This window comes from Augochlora pura, chromosome 7, assembly GCF_028453695.1.
Source record: "Augochlora pura isolate Apur16 chromosome 7, APUR_v2.2.1, whole genome shotgun sequence".
NCBI lineage: Eukaryota > Metazoa > Arthropoda > Insecta > Hymenoptera > Halictidae > Augochlora > Augochlora pura.
In genome coordinates, this window is record NC_135778.1 from 36,922,986 (window position 1) to 36,942,120 (window position 19,135).

Sequence of the window (19,135 nt, forward strand, 5' to 3'; positions counted from 1 at the left end):
AGTTTGAAGCGACGGGGACCTTAACCCTTTCCGTGTCGACGATATATCGTTGCCAGAGATCTGTCTCTCATAATGATTTTATAAAAGGTTGTAAATGCTTCGTAGTCGTTGCAACACTTTTTAAACTATCTGTACCCAGTATGGTGAGATTAATAAAATGTATGTGTAATTGTCGAGTTTTATTTGTGAAACTGATCTAAGCATAGTCATCTCACCCAGAATAATCGTACACGAATAAAATTGTCTTAACGAAGCCAGAACTTAAGATTGTTCCGAAAAAGTATCTCAAGAAGCGGCTATGAATCTATTGGCGTCTTCAGATCATGCTCAAAGAGGTTTTATAAATAAGACTCGACCGCGAATACGACTCTAAGTATATCCACTGCTATGGGATTACGCTGTCTGAAACGTATAACTATATCTGTGTCTTTAAACTAGATGTATTCAATGTTTTGGGGCTAAGCTAACGAAAGCGTTTATCTAACTCTGACCTAATACCAAACTAACTTTTTGCCTCTAGTCTATCTATACCCAGCGCTGTGAGACTAAACTACCTAACTGACATCTGAGTATAACTAATTCCGATTGTGTTTCTAAATGAAATCTGTATACAATATTGTGAGACTATTTCAGTAAGTTCCATTCACCGACTGATCGCACTATGTTCGATTGACTTATATTTTGTAACATACTAATTTCAACGCATCCAGTATACCCATCCTATCTCCCAAAACTAGGCCGACTCTCTCGCTACAACAGGTTCGAACATCTTCAAGGCGTCACGATAAAACACGATTCAAAAAAAAAAGGGGAAACGTTGCTCCAACCCCAAGGTTCCAAATATAGACCACACAATTTCCCTCGCTGGTACCACGCAGCCCATTCTATATGTTAAATCCAATTTTCCCCTACGCACGAAAATCCTCGCCAAGCTCCACAATTTCGAATATATAGGACACACCGTTTCCGTTCCCACATTTCGCCAGTCCATCGTTCGATCGGAACTCATCGATTATTTTCTCCCTATTTGAATTCCAATGTTCGCGCAGATGCTAACCGCGCGCACATCAAGATTCGTCGATAGGCAGCGCGCGAGCGAGCTCAGGTGCAAAAGTATCCTATCGGAGATCGCCGAAACGGATAAACGTTTCAGGCAACGATTTCCGAGATAGCACAGGTGCTCTCGGCTGGCTGGCTGGTTGGGTGGGGTCGGTACATCGCCGGGGCGGAATGGAATGTTCGCTATTGATCGATAGAAGAGAGGCCCGGGGATTAATTCGAAATGATTCGCTTGGCGATAGATCAACAGGGATAAAAGGTACGTATCGCGGCGCCGGGACATAATGGTAAACCCGGCTGCATGAATGGAGAAAGGTGAACGCGTGTTCATCAAGGACGTGGCTTGGTGTAACGGGGACGCCGTGTCGGAAGGCGAAACGCGCAACAGCTGATTCCTCGTCGACGATGACAGATCAATGAAACATGGACCAGATGTTCGCGGATGGCTCCTGCCGACACGGCGTTCGCGAGGACACGCGGCGAGCGATCGGGCACGCCGAAGAGCACGCGACTTTTTCGCACGCGTTCCTCGCGAGATTTAAACGACACAGGCGCTGAGGTCGACGTTATATTACCACGGGACTGGACGAGTATAGATCCGCTAATAAGAAATACATGACTAAAGGCAGGCTGTCAACGCAATTTTTCAGCACGTCCACGCGCGCGCGTAGTAAACGCGATTAAATAAAGTGACAATCCAATCGTATCGTACTCTATACGTATATTACTTATGCTTAAACGTGGCAGCACCAATCGGAGCAGCGCCCGTTATCGCGTGTCTCTTATTAGAGAGACCCTAGGACACGGTCCTCGGGCACTCCTCGCACGAGGTCTATTTTCCGCCCTCTGTTTAGAGTTTAGACAGTCCCGGGACACGTGCTCGACATCTGGATGCACCGCAATCGCGGTAACCCGCTTAAAATAGAGGAGATTCTTGAAGAACTCGGCAACCTCCGACAGACACCAGTAACTTAGCGGCGTGGTACTTTTTTTTCTCAGTCCGCGGAGAATGAGTTATTAATCGGAGCGCCGGGAGTTCACCGTGGAAACACGAGATCGTCGAATAGCCACGGGGATTCCGAAATGTTCCGTAAATATGGAATACTCCGATACATTTCTCGCGGGGGCCGTTCTGGGATATGGCAGCTCTCTGGCCATCGCTAAATAAATAAATGCGATAAATCCGATAAATTCGTTAAATTCACCGGGATTTGTTATAGGATAAACGGAAGTACAAAAGAGCGTGCACCGTTGATTCGACCAAGGGAGTCGGCATTAATGTAGTCGTCAGCGAGACAAAGGGGCGAGAGAGAATGGTATCGATTGGCCTGAAAATGGACGAAGAGAAAGGGTGCGACGCGAAATTCCTCGGTGTCATTCCTGTTCGCACGCTCTGCTTTACTAACCGAGAGCCACAGTTATTCCGACGCTTGGGGGCGCCACCGGGCGCTAGAGAGTGGCGCCGCGTTCGGCGACCATCGTTTAATGAGCCATCGATACGTGGGCGCAAGATCGCCTCTATGCGTCGCTCCTTCTTAGGCGTCATTTTCCTTTCTCCGCGACCAACTAACGGGTATTTACCGATCAAGTTTACATCGGCGGAAAACTGCGATCGACGCCAATTAGCCGCGAGTCGAAATCCAAAGGCCGAGACCGGCGACGTCAGTGGCGATCCTGCACGATCAACCGAGGTCCCTTGATCGCGCCGGTTTTCCAGCGACGTCTAGATGGTTCCGGTCAACTTTGACTTTGACAGAGTTGCGACCAAGGCCGGGGCACCTGCTGTCAGAAATAGAAGAGCGAGCGTGTGCGGGACAATAGTCGCCGAGGCAGTTACTCTGCTCGGTAACTTCCATTACACCGTCAAATCGAATTCCGCGGCCCGATTTCGCATAAAGTGCCACAGGCTTCTGACCCGGAAATTGATCGCGGAACTTTAATGGCTGCCATTTAGAACGCGGCGCGGCTCGGACACGTCGAGTCCTTCGTTTCTGTAATCCTTTTGCGTCCGCAGTGTCCGTAAGCTTAAAAGCTCCGGAAGATCCGTTCCGGCATGCTTTCCTTCAGTCTACGGGGTGGTCCAAGAAAGACGAAACACACCTTCACGCGATTGTAAAAATTTCAATCTAATTGGTCCAGATACGTACGTATAACCTAATAGCCGCATCAAACGTCAATTTCGAGAGCAGCAGATTCGTCGACGACGCAAATGCGGAATTAAACGCAGAATTGCCGGAGACGATATAGGAGAGACATCGAGGAGATCAATAGGAAGCTAACTGCAGACGAATTCAGACGCTATGACTACGCCCAATTTATTCCTCTCGCGGAGCAGCGGCACGTGGGCGGCCGTTTCTTTTTCCCGAATCCCCCCGGTTACCGCGATCCCGTGTTCAGGTACGAAAGGGACGGTGTGCTCAATAAATGGTTAACCGAATCACCGTCTAATTAGCTTAATAAATGCGTTGAACGAGCCGCATTAATTATGAAAGTGGCTGCAACGTGGCCGACCACTGGCCGCGCCGCATCATTAAAAATCCTAAGGTCAAACGCTCGTCCAATGAAGCCTCTAACGACGGCAGAATGCGTCACCCGGCGACCATAGGCGGGAGGGGGAGGAGGTGGTTCGCGCGCTGGTGGCAGAGCGCGCTCTGCGGTATTGCCTGCTGTGTCCGTGGCAAATAGGGGTTAACAAAACACCCGGGAGTACGCGGATAAAATGCAGCGTCGAACAGAAGCAAGCGAACGGTTAATATCCACCAAGTGACACTAACGAAAGTCAAACACGGCGCGATGTGTATGCGGAGCAAACAGAGGATTTTCATTCGAAACGGAAAACGCCGTGCCGCGTCGATGATGCGTGGCGTTGCCATCCGATGTTTATTCAGAAGTCGCCAGTCGCTTTTCAAGGCGACGCGCGCGTCGAAGTAAGTCAGCCTGGGCGCAACCTGCTCGGATCGAACAAGACGAAACCGAGCGATTCGAGCCACGCTGTTCTATTCTCGAATAACTGTCGAAAAAGACCTGTACGATAACTGTCAATATTCTATATCCCCGTCCCTCCTACGGGGAATCCCCTTCGTAACTAGTGAAGCGTTAAACACGCTCGACGACCGAGGCGGCGAAGGTGAGGACCGCGCGCACCCGTGCAAGCGAACCGAGACATCGCAAACTTCTGTCATTCTTGATTCTTTTGCATGAAACTTTTACTAGCGTGTTTGTCACGTTCTGCTGATTAACATATTAGAGTCATCTGTTAACAATAATGTATCTTGATGTTTTTAATAAATAACAGTTTTATCGTTCTTCTTAAGTTTCCTAATTATTGAATGAGGAATTTGCAGTCTCTTTTTAGGACTTCGTCGAAATATATCAAGCAGTTGGCACTGGAAGGGTTAATGTAACGACAAACCCGAAGACTCTAATTGATTACACAAGTAATTATAATTGTAACTTTGGTATCATCATAATCAGGAAAATAAGGTTATTAAGATGGTCCTATTTTTATTGAGGAAAGCCCAAAAATAAGGAATATTTTAGGAAAATTATAAATATTTTAGAAAATTAAGGAATTATTTTAGAATTTCATTTTGAATTTAAAAAACCGAGTTTCCACGAGTCCTTCAATCTCTGCCATACGCCTCTTCCTTTTTTACGCTCGGACCACCAAAAATTATAGTATAATAGAGTAATGGCTAAGTGTCTATACCTTTTGCTCACAGAAGTGAACTACTACAGCACAGTATATAAATTCGCTTTCGGTTCCGTCTATGTATATTTATACCCGCACTACTCTACTATAACCGTCACAGACCCGAAGTTCGGACAGTTATCGATAGAACACTGTGTCGATCGCGGAAAGATGGCTGGTCGGTTAATTCACGGCATTGATCCGAAATAATGCACGATAACAGCCGCGGACTTGGAGGGAGGAGAGCGCGGCCGTCAAAGAATAACCCCGCGAGCCGACACGCGCGGTCCAAGAGGAGAGCAGCAGCAGCGTCGCGAGAGCCTCCCTTTATCTCGCCGGGGCCATTATCATCGTTGGCCATCCTTTGTTCCCTGTCTACCTTCCACTCTGCTCGCCGGCGTTTCCGGGGTCACTGAGAGAGACTCTGCACTCCAACCTTTCTCCACCGACTTTCCACGGAAAGGAGTTCCGTCGAGTACGGGCCACGTCTGCGGAAAAGTCAGCGACAAAGCGTGCCAGCTATCACGTTCGACGCGAGAAACAGAGAGAGAGAGAGGGAGGGAGAGAGATAGAGAGAGAGAGCGAGCGCGGGCGAGAGAGAGTCAACGTGCTCATCTCTCGTCGACGCTGTTCGCGCAACGTCGCGGTTGACCTTGGGACCAGAAAAACAACCCGTGGTTCGCGATGGTTCCTTGGCCTGCTACCAGAATCCGCGTTATTAATTTCCGAAAATACGACGCTGATTCGCGTTCATTATCCTTTAGATATGGAGCGAGACTTTTTCAGGCCGAGAGAGTCTCGTCGAGGATGATAGTTGCTTAAGGAAACCGTGAGAGCCCTTCCGCGCTGGAGACAACGTTCGGATACTTGAGACGTCGCGGACACGTTTCATCTCCTTTGCCATCGATCTCCAGCTTGTAACATACTCGGAATATCAAACCATTAACTAGTGAATTACACTGTTTGAAACAGTGTTTAAAGAAAAGGAAAACGATAATTAAACAGTTGTTTAAGACCTTTCCTTATGAAATAATAAATCGGGAGTAATTTATTTTCGTACGAGGAGAATTTAATTTAGATGATAGGGAACCACGTGCATTTGACTAAAATTAACTGCATAGATTTCAATGAGGATTATTCTACAGCTTGTGAGAACATTTACTGACCACAATGGTGAAAGTTTAAATATCATTTGAGTAAAATTTAATATTAAGTATATGTCTTATGAGATTAAAGATACATACTATAGAAGCTTATAAAACATTGTCTATCTTCCAATACTGTCTTATATAGTGCGTACAACGAATAAAAGAATAAAATTAATATTTTCGTTCAGAAAATTTATTGCACCCAAAAATATGCATTTGTCCATCATGCTTCTTAAATTTTGTCAGTAAGTACATACTAACAAACACAACCTTCTATATTCTAAAAAATTATGTTACGCATCGTCTACCAATCTTTCAACTTTCTAACTCCAAACGCATCTTCGAAAATAGATCGACGAAAGTGGAGCACTAACTGCAGCGAGTCCTTCGTCAAAGAAAATTCAATATAATCGGACATTTCTGAAAATAGATTTTTTCGCGTACCCAGATTCCGCTCTCGACTGCGTCGCGCAGTCGCAGCGAGACCGTTTATCTCTCGGTGAATTAGTTTATCGAATGCACTCGCGGATCGCTCATAAAAATTCATTATATAACGGCGAGTGTCGCGGCGCGGATGAAAACTGCTTTTTCTGCGTAAGCCGGTTACGCGCATCGAACGATTTCGTTGGTGGTCGGCTGAGGCTTCGATCGCGATTATGTAGAGAGAGCGCGCGCGCGCGCGCGCTATCACGATTCGATCCACGAACGCTCGCGTGTCGCGTTTTAATTGTTCGCCAGAGGAAGACCGGTCGGTGTCGAAAGCAGCGAATATTAAACTCTCGTGACCGAAGCGTTTGCGAACCGAACGACGGTACGGTCTCGCCTCCCCCCCAAAGCCCCCGCCGTCCACCGTTTTTTTTCGATCCCGGACTGCACTTGCGGAATGCGTGACGGAAATCGAGGACTTTGGGCAGAGCAACGCACACGCTTCGACCGGTGGGAATATGTAGATACGACCGGAAAAAGAGATTTCGAAGAAGAAATCTCAAGGTCTCGCTTCGTAATAGCTCGGATATCATCTCCGGCGTCTTTTGTTGCCCGACAATGCAACATTCTGTGAATAAACTCAATTTCCGATGAGTCAGGTGTGGGATGCGACTTCTTTCGCCTTGAGACAAAGAGACGGTGTATTAACTCGGCGTAACGGGACTGCTCGGACATCTTTCTGATTTAGATAAAAGATCTGAGGTTTCTGTGTGAAAGAGATAAATCGTGGTTTTACTTTCTGGTGAATAATCGAAGGTCTACGTTCGAATCGAAGATCGTTCTACGTTATAAGTGAATAGAAGTAATAGGCCGAACGTAAATTCAAGTTGGCCGAGAACAACACTTGGTTGTATTTAAAATTGTTAACGTGACAATATTTGTTTCTTTGTACAGCTTAATCTGCTTTCATCCCGAAACTTTGATAACAATAGAACCACGATTTTATTCCGATGTACAGTAATACTGTCAGTAACCGTTAATAATTAGGCGAACGAAATTTTATCGGCCACGTTCCGGGCTCGTATCCTATTTCACAACAAACCACGATATTTTAGACGATCCCGACGATCTGGCAAACAAATGCCTCGGACAAAAGTTGCTCAGTATTTACTCCTCCACGACTTAGAATATAAAAATCGACTATAAAAATGTTAATACAAATTTTTCACTAAATATCCTAACTGGTATCAACGACCTACTGTCTTACAACCTTAAACCTTGAAACGACGCTAAGATAATTTCTGCCACGGTAAGCGAATTGCCAGACCCGGCGTAGAACGAGGCAAGAAAACGGCGAACAACGCGCGAAACCATGGGGAAGAGATACGCGCACTCGACGGAACGCTGAGTCGTTTAACCACAAAGTAAAGTGACGAGAATTTGACACAGTGAACTCTTAGGGTTTACCATCGAGGCGTGTAAACCGGCCGAAACTCTGCCGTTGGCTCGCGGTCAAGACTGGCCGGTGTGTGTGTGTGTGTGTGTGTGTGGGACACGGAAACGTCGGACACGTCCGCGTTTCCGAAATTAATCGGAAGCGCAGTTTCCAGGAAGCATCGCCAAGAAGTCCGGCGGGGCTTGGTCGCGCGCGCGCGCGCGCGGGCTCGCAGGCATCGAAAATAAAAGTGGTCCTTCCGCGGTCCCCGAGATAAGTCCCGCGCGATAGGGGAACCCGTTACCGCGCAAAGAATCGGCCGCGATGAATATTTATGCGGCTCCGGGATACGTGGCCGGGCCGATAAATGCCGGCTAATGGCAAGAGGGCTCCAATAAAAGTGTTCCCCGCGACCGTGCGCCGTATAACCTGCGAAGCTTTAAAAATACGGGATCCCGGCTATGGGCGTAGGCGCCGTAACTTCGACTGCCATGGCGAGTTTAAAAATGTACGATGCCCGCCTGTAGTCCTCGAGATTACTCGCGTCGGGGAAACTCCTTTCTTTCTTCTTTTTTTTCTAAAGAAAACCTGCGGTTCTATCTTACGGGTTAAATCTTATCGATCGCGAAAGAAAATGGGAGTGCATCGGGTATAAATTCAGTTAGCCTAGATCGTCGTGACGATCTTATCGTATTTTTAGAGATAAATTGGGACGTTCCTGGGTATAAGGATGGAACCGTCGCAGACTTTCCGAAGGTAAAATTCTAATTCCACTGTGCCGGCCATTTCTGTACGAGACACACGCGGCGACCGAGAAATTTTCTCTCGCGCAGGAATTTTGTTATTAGAACAGAATCGACGCGACAAAAGTCCCGTCCATACGTTGCATCAAACGCCTCAATTTCGACGACGTCGCCGTGCAGCTGAACGACCTCTGTATCCACGGCGTTGTGCAAACACCGAGACGAATAACGGGAACGGGCGCGCTGCTAAGGGAGCTTATCCAATTTTTTGAAAAATTCTGCCGAGGGAATTCACGGGGCTGGATTATGAGATCTACTTCTTCGACTGTCAAGCTAGATAGCTGCTACGTGCTGGTCCGAAAAGCACTTTTCCGGGCCAAATGCGAAAAGAATTTTCTATTGACTTTTTTTAACAAATTTTTATGCTACTACAAGCAGCTTGAGTATGTATTTTTATTTTATTACTGAAATCAAGACTTCAAAACGATCATCTTCGCAATACTTCTTTCCCTCTGTCGCTTTTAAATTCTATTTTCAATAATGGCGTACCAATAAATGGATTTTCAAATATGTCATGATATTACACGGATGTGTTGATCAATTGAAATTAATACGCGATACTAAACAGTACTTTAAGCGTTAAAGAATGATATATTACGAAGACAAATCACGTAATTATAAGTCAGTCAGTTTGAGTAAAAATATTTGAAAAGGTATTGGAAACAGTTAATGAAAGATTATTTTTCTCACAGTAGTTCTGTCTCTAAATTTCTATAAATTATTTGAAATTTTATTTCTTACGATTAATATTTCTGAGACAAAATAAAGCGATAGGAACCGTATAACACATATTGCTTATTGAAAAATAAGCTTCTCCTATATTTCTCTCGAGTAATTAATTTATTATATTACTCTTAAGTAATGCCAAGATATAATTGCAGTTGTTTAGTAGGTGAAATTTCATGGAAATAATATTCAAGTATTTCATTTCACGGACGATGAAGAAAATATTTATTTCGATTAAGTATTTCATATTCTATATGTTTAAATGCCATATTACATTGTAAAATCTAATACCAGCACCTCATTTAACACAGAAATAAATTACTATTTCATATGGAACACACTTGACAGAAATATTTTTGCAAATATTTCCAAGTAAAATATTTCCGAGCAAAAACATTTACACCCAAGTCTGGATGGAGCAACATGTTCAAAATACTAAAAGGCCACTGAACCAACGAGAACCCCTTCCCCAAATTCGATTACTGAAACATGAACTCTGCCACGGAACCTAATTTATGAGGCAACCGTATGTCATTAGCGATGGATCTCTCATAATAAATGACTCTTAGTTCGAGTAACGCGAAACTGAAGAAATGCTAATGCGCTGGTAATTTGCGAGTTTTTAAGGCGTTTAATTAGAATTTAATTGCAGACACTACAGACCGTTCGATTCTTTTTAAGAAAGACCCACCGCGCGGCCATTTCCGGACGGAGCGACCTGCGCGGGGTCACGCAGGTGCCGAAGAAATTCGCGAAAATGTAACGGGCATCTTCGATCGGGGCAGGGTGAACTTGATTCGAGGTCACAGCCACGCCGTCGCAAGGATAATCGATCCTTGGCCGACGACGAGAGGAGCGGCACACACCGGCATTGTCTCACCGTTCTGCCTGGCAACCGCCGTGAGATATCGATACGTAATTGCCCGCGGTCGGTCATCGGGCGCGATTATTTATAAATCAGATCTGTCAACGTTATTCTCGTCAAGCGAACGGTAACCGCGTTTCGCCGGTCACGGTTTCCCCGAGTCGGCTTAATCGTTATTTAACGAGCCGCATTCCCGAGGCAAACGGAGAGACTTTTCGTTTATTCGCGCCAGGTGATCCGACGCCATCGATCGGAGAATCCCCCGGTTATACTCTCGCGGTTCGCTCGCTCGCGGCTTTCGAAGCACTCTCGCGCGCGCCTCCGGTCACGGGGGGTTGCTACTCGAGATCCTCCGGATCCCCGGGATCTCCGCCGGAGGGGAACAATTGAATCGTGAAATCTGCGTGTCGCGAACGGTTTAATATCACGCGGGCATATTGACCCAGATCGCAACACGTGAGCAGGTAACGTGATCGACCTTCTTCCAGCGCGAACGCGCGCTCGGGCGTGTTCCGACCGAGATGCTGCGCCCCGTCTTCGTCGACGGGAAGACCGTCGACGATGCCGAGCATCCCGGACTCTTTTAAAAAAGTTTTTGAATAATATACGCGGTATGCCGGGGAACTGGGTCGTACCGCGTCGCCGATTCGCGATGGAAAGAGTACGTACTCTCTGAAGAACCGAGGAGCCGGAAAATATCTCGAAGATGTTTCCTGGATATTTCGAAATCGATGATGCGGACCAATCGTTAGTTCACTGCTCGGAAAGACTTATAATAAGCTTGTCAGTTTATCAGACTTTTCGTAAACTCTTTGCCGCGTTATCTATACCTGTATAACAGAATTAGTCAGATTTGAAAATTAATTTTTACAAATTCTAAAGCGATGCGAAAATTAAAACGATTTAAATTCTTTTTAGACTTCAGACTTACTAGCTTACCACAACAGGGAGTAAGAGAACATTTGCGATAATTATAGTAAATACAAATTAACTTCTTAATTTTGATTTGACTAAATTAACTTGTATAAAATTTTATATATTGTATGAAAACTTGTATTAAAATTTTCTTGCTTCAATAAGACATTTAAGAAAGTGACATACGTTACGAAGAAAAAGAATCGCGCACCGACGACTGTATGGACATTTTCCTCAAGGACTCGATCGATGCGCCTTTGGCAATACTAATTAGCACAGTCACGTCGAAATGCCGCGTAAGTGCGACGGTTTCGGGTCGCTTATATGAGATACTCATTAGAGTCCGCGGAAGGCGGCGCGGGACAGGCAGGACGAACGAAAAAGCTTCTCATTTTATTTGGCTTTTGTTCGAACGGTGCGAACGACGCGTGTCAACGCGGCGCCAGGATATTGACCCAGTTTCCTGCGCGCGGGTACCGGTGCCACCCATGAATGTGTCATACGATCATTTCGAGCTGATGCGCCCGCAGCCCCTCCGGAGAGCATGAATTTTTTAAATCGGCCGGCCGCTAGTCCTCCGCCTTTTTTCGTGACTCGAAATGTTCTCGTCCCTATCGCCGGCAGCACCGCGTAGAAGGACTAGTACCGTTTTTTATCACTGGAACTTCGATAAAACGTCAAATATTTAGCAGGGCGGAGGAGTTCACGCAATTCTTTTTGCTCCGAAACGACGGAGAAGTGAAGAAGAAAAGCACCTAGAATTCTGTGAAGAGAATCTCTCCAGAGTTGAACATCGTTTGACTAAACGTTCATTTAAATATAATTATTTAAATCAAGAATTATTTGTTGCATGGACGTTGAATTCAAATTTAAGATCAATTACTTAAATGCACAGACCTCGATAAGTTACGTGAAATGATAAAATAAATTTTGATCGAGATACTTGTTAATTATTTCGAATAACTTACTATATACTAGTTAATATTTATTACGTTATAGACAATTTACATGCAAAACTAACGCAAGGAATATTCATTGTGTAATAGACAACAGACGAAAGAGAAACTAAAGTTATTCTCTAGACATTCAAATAAAATATGATTCGCAAGCAAACTAATAATTTAATTCGTCCTTTATTTAAAATAAAATTTGCCCAACTCTACTAAGACGTGATGTTTCTATCTCGTAAGATTCCGTGAACTTTGGACTGGTCTGTAATTGCAAGTTCGCCTTATCCGCGTTGATACACGCCCCGAGAAAGGAAGCGTTTCGTCGATGAGAAATTTCTGCGGCGAGAAACTGGCCAAGAATCGGACGCGGCCCCGGAACCGCCGGAATGTCCCATCGGACCTTCCCCTAAAGCTGCGACACCGTCACTGTTCAATTTGAATAGGATTTCCAGCACGGGCGAGGGTTTTACGACCGTGGATGCCCCCGGGCGAAGCGTCCAGTACTTTGGAAAATTTTCCCGGGACCGCGCTGGACACATCCCTAACTCGATTCGACTTTTCAATTACCGTAAGAGAACCTCGCTCCCGCGAATAACCGAACCGATCAGCGAGCAACGTAGTCGCCGTTGGCATAATTAATTGTCCAACCGGAGCGTAAAGAGAAACAGAGACTGGCTAATCACCCGCGGCGTGCAATTCGTTTATACAATTACGTAAATTGATTAGGTAACAAAGCGTTCTATACCGATCGCGCCGGGGTGATCGAAGTTAATCCGATTCGGGGAGTTTAATCCGAAGGAACGACGGCCGCGAAGGTGACGAATACTCGACGCTGGCAGAAAAATTACATGCCAGCGGCACGATCGTGTGCTCGGTGTGCGTTGCGGGCACGGGACGCTAGTTGCGCGCGTGGATCGAATGCCCGCCAAAAATCCGATGCGCGTAAGGCAGCTGGGATTGAACCGCGTCGATATTAACCATCTATATCAGACCGTCGATTGACGAGAATCGAGACCCCGAAGGCTCTTTATTTCGGGCGTGCCCGATATAGGCGAAAGCCCGCATTAAACATTAACATTGTCGACGGTGACTTTTTCAACTGCGACATTGAACAATAGCGCGCGTTAATCGTCCAAACGAGCCGCACGGACGCGTTCATAACGCGTACAGAAATTATATCAGCGCGTCCTTCGACCACCGAGATTATTGGCTGCGTATCGATAACGTGCAGCCGACAAACATTTTTGCTCTCCGGAATTCGCGCAGAAGCGCAGCCGACTGCGATTTTCTCGGCTTCCTAATTACTCCCTAATTATTCCCGTCTTCTCGTCTCCGCCTCGAATGATTAGCTCCGTTTAGGACTCAATTCGCTCCTGGCCTCCAATTTCATCCACAACAAATGCGCCTGCAAAGTGTAATTACCAGTTTACTCCGAAATCGAGGATACGTTTCTTTTTTTTCCCAATGTAAATTAAGATCCTCGCATTGTTCCGCAAGATTACTTGCTGTTTTTCTTGCCGAGTCTCCGCCGTATTCGAACGTCTCCATTGTTGTACGCTGGATAAGTATATATGTATATATATATTGCAACGGTAGAACTTTGATTAACTTGAAATAGCTCGCTTGCATGGAAGAAATAAAACGGTGGGTAGCACACGAAGACCTAAAGACCTAAGGTTTCCCGGAAGGCGTTTACGAACGGTATTACGATTTTACGAATCCCTTGCAAAGGTGACAACGCGGCGATTTTTCCTTTCTCTCCGTCGAGTTACGGAATCCCTTATTGTGCCCCGGGAGTGGCGAAGGGTATATACCTGAAATTCGAGAGGGACTCGAAGGGCGTATCCCAAATTTCAGGCAGATGATACGTCCCGATTGTTCACCGCTATGATACCGCACCTCGCCGAAACTTCTTACCCGAGAAATCGCACTTCGGTATACCTGGGCTACGTCCGTAGGTTCTGCGCTTATTTGGTGAAATTCGTTCGTGATTTACGGTCTGATTTTTTTTATACACCGTTAGGGCAATTCGGTAGGGAAACTTTCAATTCGGTAGGGAAGAACTTTCGTTTCGGTAGCTGCATCGAAATTCCAATGTCTCTAATCGCATGAAGAATGTTTGTCCGAACAGAGATAACGCGGACGATTGTACCCGGATGGTATTTGTGTTCAAAAAACAAAGAGCTGGGCACAGTTTGCACAATTGTCTACGAGTCACAGTGTTTCAACATCAAAGTTTAATAGAGATTGAAGCACATTCTTTGATAAAACGTGTGTGCGGAATTACTCTAAATGATTACTTTCCAAATGGAGCAGAATTATAACTACCAACATTTGTGAAGTACCGGGCAAATTGAATTTGCCACAGACTGTACCTACGACTAAATAGAAGTTATTCTAATTACATGAACAATTGTGTAGTTATGGAAATGTAATTGCGTTAACTATAAATAACTGTGTATCAAAATGTATACAAAAAAGCAATAATACTTTGTCTAAAGTGACACTTAAACTTAAAAGCAGCCATGCTGTGGTAAATGAATACGTTATTCGAGCGATAAGCTACTAATAGCACTAATACTGGCAAAAGCTAACTGCTCCATTAAGTTCTATTTTTTACCACCTGTCATTATCCTTTGTTTCTATATAAATAAGGGAGCTATTATTATAAAAAGACTTGATCCGAATTAATAGCCGTAAACTGTTCTCCTGTCATTCGCATGGTATCATTGCAACGCTCTGGGACATCTTTTTCTACGCTACACACCTTTGGTGGAAAACATTCCACAGGATTTTGGAAGGCAATACAGAGAACATTGTGTTTGATTGTTTAATTTGTGTTCGCTGATACTTTTCAGATATCAATGACACTTTCTTCTACAGTAGCTCTTGACACAGTGTTGTACAAGTGGAATCCGAAGCAAACAACGACCAATTACTTTGAATGATGGATAGAAATATCTGTCCTGTGACATTTAAACATCTTCTGCGTTCAAATGGACCCTGAATTAACAGCTGATTATATAGGTACACCATGTTCCGATGAACCGTTACCTCAAAACTCTCAACAATTACGCTTTAATCCATCCTTGCCAATCACCATAGGACATATTATTGATATGAACACTATCCTGAGCCTATAACGTTCCTAAACTATGAAATCCAGTCATGCAATCAACAAGGATAATCGAACATGCCAACATTGGTACTACAGTTAGCTCTGTGGTTCAAACGGGTCACACCTTACTGAACAATAGTCTGCTGCAGAGGTGTTTTCATGCAGCCTCTGAGCAACACGCTACGTTACCCGGGCATCTAAACAGTGAAAAGAACGATCTCTGAGGACAGCGGTATTGGCCGAATACAATGTTTACCGTTCGGCGTGCACTTGTGATATCACGATACACATATTCTTGGCTGGTAGATCGTCACCCAGGGAAAACCGACGGGCACAGAACGTTCGTAAAACGTGAAACATCGTAACGACGAACTACTGTCTGGCAGGTCGGCGAAGCGGCGCGTTCTGGTCGACGAGCAGCGTCGCGTTTTCACCAGGTCACAGCGGAGGGACCGCGCGAGCCGTCGGATACACTCGCGACACGCGTACCGCGTAAACATCGAATTCAGCCGGAAGCCGCTAAAATAGAGAGCAGAAGAATCGCGACAGGAAGGTGTATCTAAAGCGGCGGCATCGGGCAGAGAAAGAAGAAAAAAAAAAAAAGGAATAATCCCCCCTACCCTCTTCCTCGGGCAGCCGCTCCATCGCCTTCCCAAGAGTAACCCAGGCACTCGCACGCAGACGCACAGCTCTGCATTCGGAGACGGACAGGCAGGCGAGAGCGAGCAAGCGAGGTGGCGAGAGAAAGAGCGCGCGGCGAGAGGGGAAATTTGAAGGGGTGGGAGGCGTTCTGGCGGAGGCAGAGAGCGAGAGAGAGGGAAGAAGAAGCGAGAATGGAGGGGAGAAGCCTCGAGAGAGTCGAAAGCTGTTCTAGAGGTTAAGGCACGTCCTACGGTACTCACTGCTGATCTTCATGCCGCCCAGGGGCGGATTCGTGTGCACCTTGTTGCCCTCGGCGAATGAGGTAGTCCTCGGTCGGCCGCTCATCCTGAAATCGTTTTCACCGGCTCCTCCACCTGACACCGAGGTCTGGAGTATGCCGCCTCTGGTTCCGCTGGCCGCCGCCTCGGCTGGCCGTGCCACTTCCTCCTCCTCTTCGCGAACGCCTCACGTGAAGATAGCCAGGAACGCTTTGCCGTCGTCGTCGTGGCCGTCGTTGTCCTCTTCGTCGTTCTCGTCGTTGTTGACACCACCTCGGACATCAATGACAACACGAACGATAATCACATCGCACGCACGCATACACGTCCGCACGGCTCGGTTATTTTATATTACGCCACGGCCGTGCTCGATCGACGGATCAAGGGAGAGAAAGAGAGTGAGATGGACTGCACACGGACAGAAAGAGGAAAAGCGAGAAAGAAGAGAGAGAGAGAATTGGTGCGAGCGATAGAGAGAGAGAGAAAAAAAGAAGGGCGGGAGGGAGTAGAAGGAATAGAAGGGAGGGAAGAGCGAGCAAAGCGCGCGCAAGATCGAGAAAGAAGAAATTACGGAGCACCGTGATTAAGAACGGTGACGATTAGATGATCAATGGTGATGTAGAATGGAAGAAAGGAGTAACGTTTCGCCGAGAACTTTTTTTTTTCGTACACTCCCGACACTTCCTTCTGTGCGATACGCTCGTACCCGTTGATGGTGGTCGCTGGCGATGGCAGCGACTCTCTCGATCAACGTTTCGTCGCGATGGAACAGCGCACACACCGGGGTTATATACACCACTCTGTTCGCACCAGAGCACGTTTCAACGACAGACCTTCGGCCGTACGATGCGTTTCACACGATCCTCTTTCTCTTGTCCAAGCAATGTCCACCGGCGGCTACGATAACCGCGCCGGTGGCGTCCAACTACGCGGCGAATTGACACAATTTACGACAATCTTTCCGTATTGGCCGTCGCTGTCAGGGAGTATATCGCGGACCGAGAAGCGCGCTTCTAACTACCTAATAACCTGGACGAGGGCGCGGAGCGTTGCGGAGAGCTATGCCGCGAGGGGCGGCGGGGGTCGACGTTTTCGGAACGGTTCGTACGCTCTCGCGACAGTGGAGGCACACCACCGCACTTGGTAGCCTTCTTATATAGCGCGGCTACGCGACGGTCTGGTTGTGACGGGTCGGATTTCTTCGTCGTTACCGACCTATGTACCTCGTCGTCGCTTCTATGAGACCGACGTCGCCGATGAATTTTTCTATCTATTCGACAACGCCTCCGACAATGGTTGTCGTTGCTTCTCTAGCTGCACCAACCACTCGCGCCTCGTTTTCTATCTGTTCTTTTCCTCGGCTCCGTTTCTCTTTTTCGGCCTAACGGCGCAGTGAGTTCGCTGTCTCTGTTCTTTCTTTCTTCTCTTCTTTCCTCCTTTCTCTTTCCCTTGTGCGCTCCACTGTCTTCTCTCACTCTCGCGCTCCCGTACTCTTTCGGAGGGTGCGGGGGAAGCGCTACCGCCTCACCTCCACCACTACCGTTCTTTCTCTCTCGATGTTACGTTGAATCGGTTCTCGGTCCTCGTCACTCTTTCACGCGCTTCTCGGACTCCTCAGGCTCGACGTTGTCGACTTGCCAGGCTTGTGCACAACATTTTGCCGCGATGGGCGCTAAGCTACGCAAAGGAAACGATCGAGGGCCCCTCTGACGCCGACATGGACGTCTTTCTTCGTCGCGGACGTCGTCGTCGTCCGTGTCGTCGTTGCTCGAGGGGAGGTCGTCGTCGCCGTCGTTGTTCACCTCCGCTTTCGACGACCGTGAAATCACTATGCGATCGAAACGACGCCTCGTACCCAGCGCCGGGTAACGGGTTCAGGCGCGAACTTGTTCTTCGTGACGAAATTAATCCTAGACGATCGACGACTTCTCTTTCCTCGCCGAGCACGGGAACACCACACCAGCTACGAATTTTTCGAAGCCTCCTCAGACATTGACCCGTTCGGGCGAGATCGGGCCACTCGAGTGGCGGCGGACATTGCCGAAAGTGACGTCAGCAACACCCCGCCCTGCCCCTTACCATGCGAACGATCGTACGGCAAGTGGGATGGCGCGTTCTTTGTAGATCGCGACGCCATCTTGCCGCTGCTTTTCGTACCAACTCGAATGACCGGTAAATTTAAACGAGGATTCGTCGTAGTTAATGTTGTCGACGTGCGATGTTTTGTTATAGAATTTACGCTGCGATATTAATTATATTGGCGATTCGAATATCTGTTCACCTCGTCGTAGCTGACCAAAGTTACTGTAGGCTTTCTAACATTCGATTGGCTGATTACGTGTCATTTCTGCAGTCTACCAATCAGAAAATTCTATGAATTCTAAAATGATTAGTATCGCGACAACACCTTACTTTATCAACTATACAGTTTTAGTTATACTTCTCGCATTTTTTCTTTCGCTTGTTATATAGGTGTTTCATAATTTTAATTAGCAATATTTTCGAATTCGCCATTCAATTGATTTGCGTCGTACTTGGTTTCCAGCGATCACAGTGACATCTGCTCTTCTATGATTGGCGTCGGATTCATTTTGCAGCGCGGTGAACACGTTCGTGTAGTTACATTTTAATTGTTATTTTTACAGAGGTACTTACTTTTTTCATTAACAATTTACGATGTAATTGGCGTAATAAGACAAAACCGTTAGTCAATTGTTAACCTGTTCAAATGTAGGTTAATTAAATCGTTTTGCCGTCCTTAAAAGAGGACATCCGAATGCAAACGGTTAAATTCTAGTATTCTTAAATTAGTTAACGAAATACAAATTTAACAAAACTATCTGCGATCTAATTACTGTCGAAATTTAATTGCAACGATTGATAGAACATTCTGTGAATAAATTCACAAAGCTCCAATTATAAATATGAATTATAAATCATATGATGATTTATAATATGAAATTATAAATGGCTTACAATAAGATCGTTGAATATAATTCAAAATATTGAGGTATTAAAAATTGACACTCAGTGTAATGAAGTAAAGTAAAAATTTAGTATTAAACATAGTAATACCTCC

General features: G+C 46.1%; 1 protein-coding gene across 1 annotated transcript in view; it reads right to left on the reverse strand.

The window, feature by feature from the left end:
* Positions 1 to 18,086, reverse strand: part of LOC144473199 (glycogen synthase kinase-3 beta) — a 66,926-nt gene extending 48,840 nt beyond the window's left edge. Inside the window, exon 1 of the mRNA XM_078186848.1 lies at positions 16,039 to 18,086. Coding sequence (XP_078042974.1) covers positions 16,039 to 16,123 — 85 coding nt within the window. The 5' untranslated portion in view covers positions 16,124 to 18,086. The remainder of the gene's footprint in view (positions 1 to 16,038) is intronic.
* Positions 18,087 to 19,135: the final 1,049 nt, after the last annotated feature.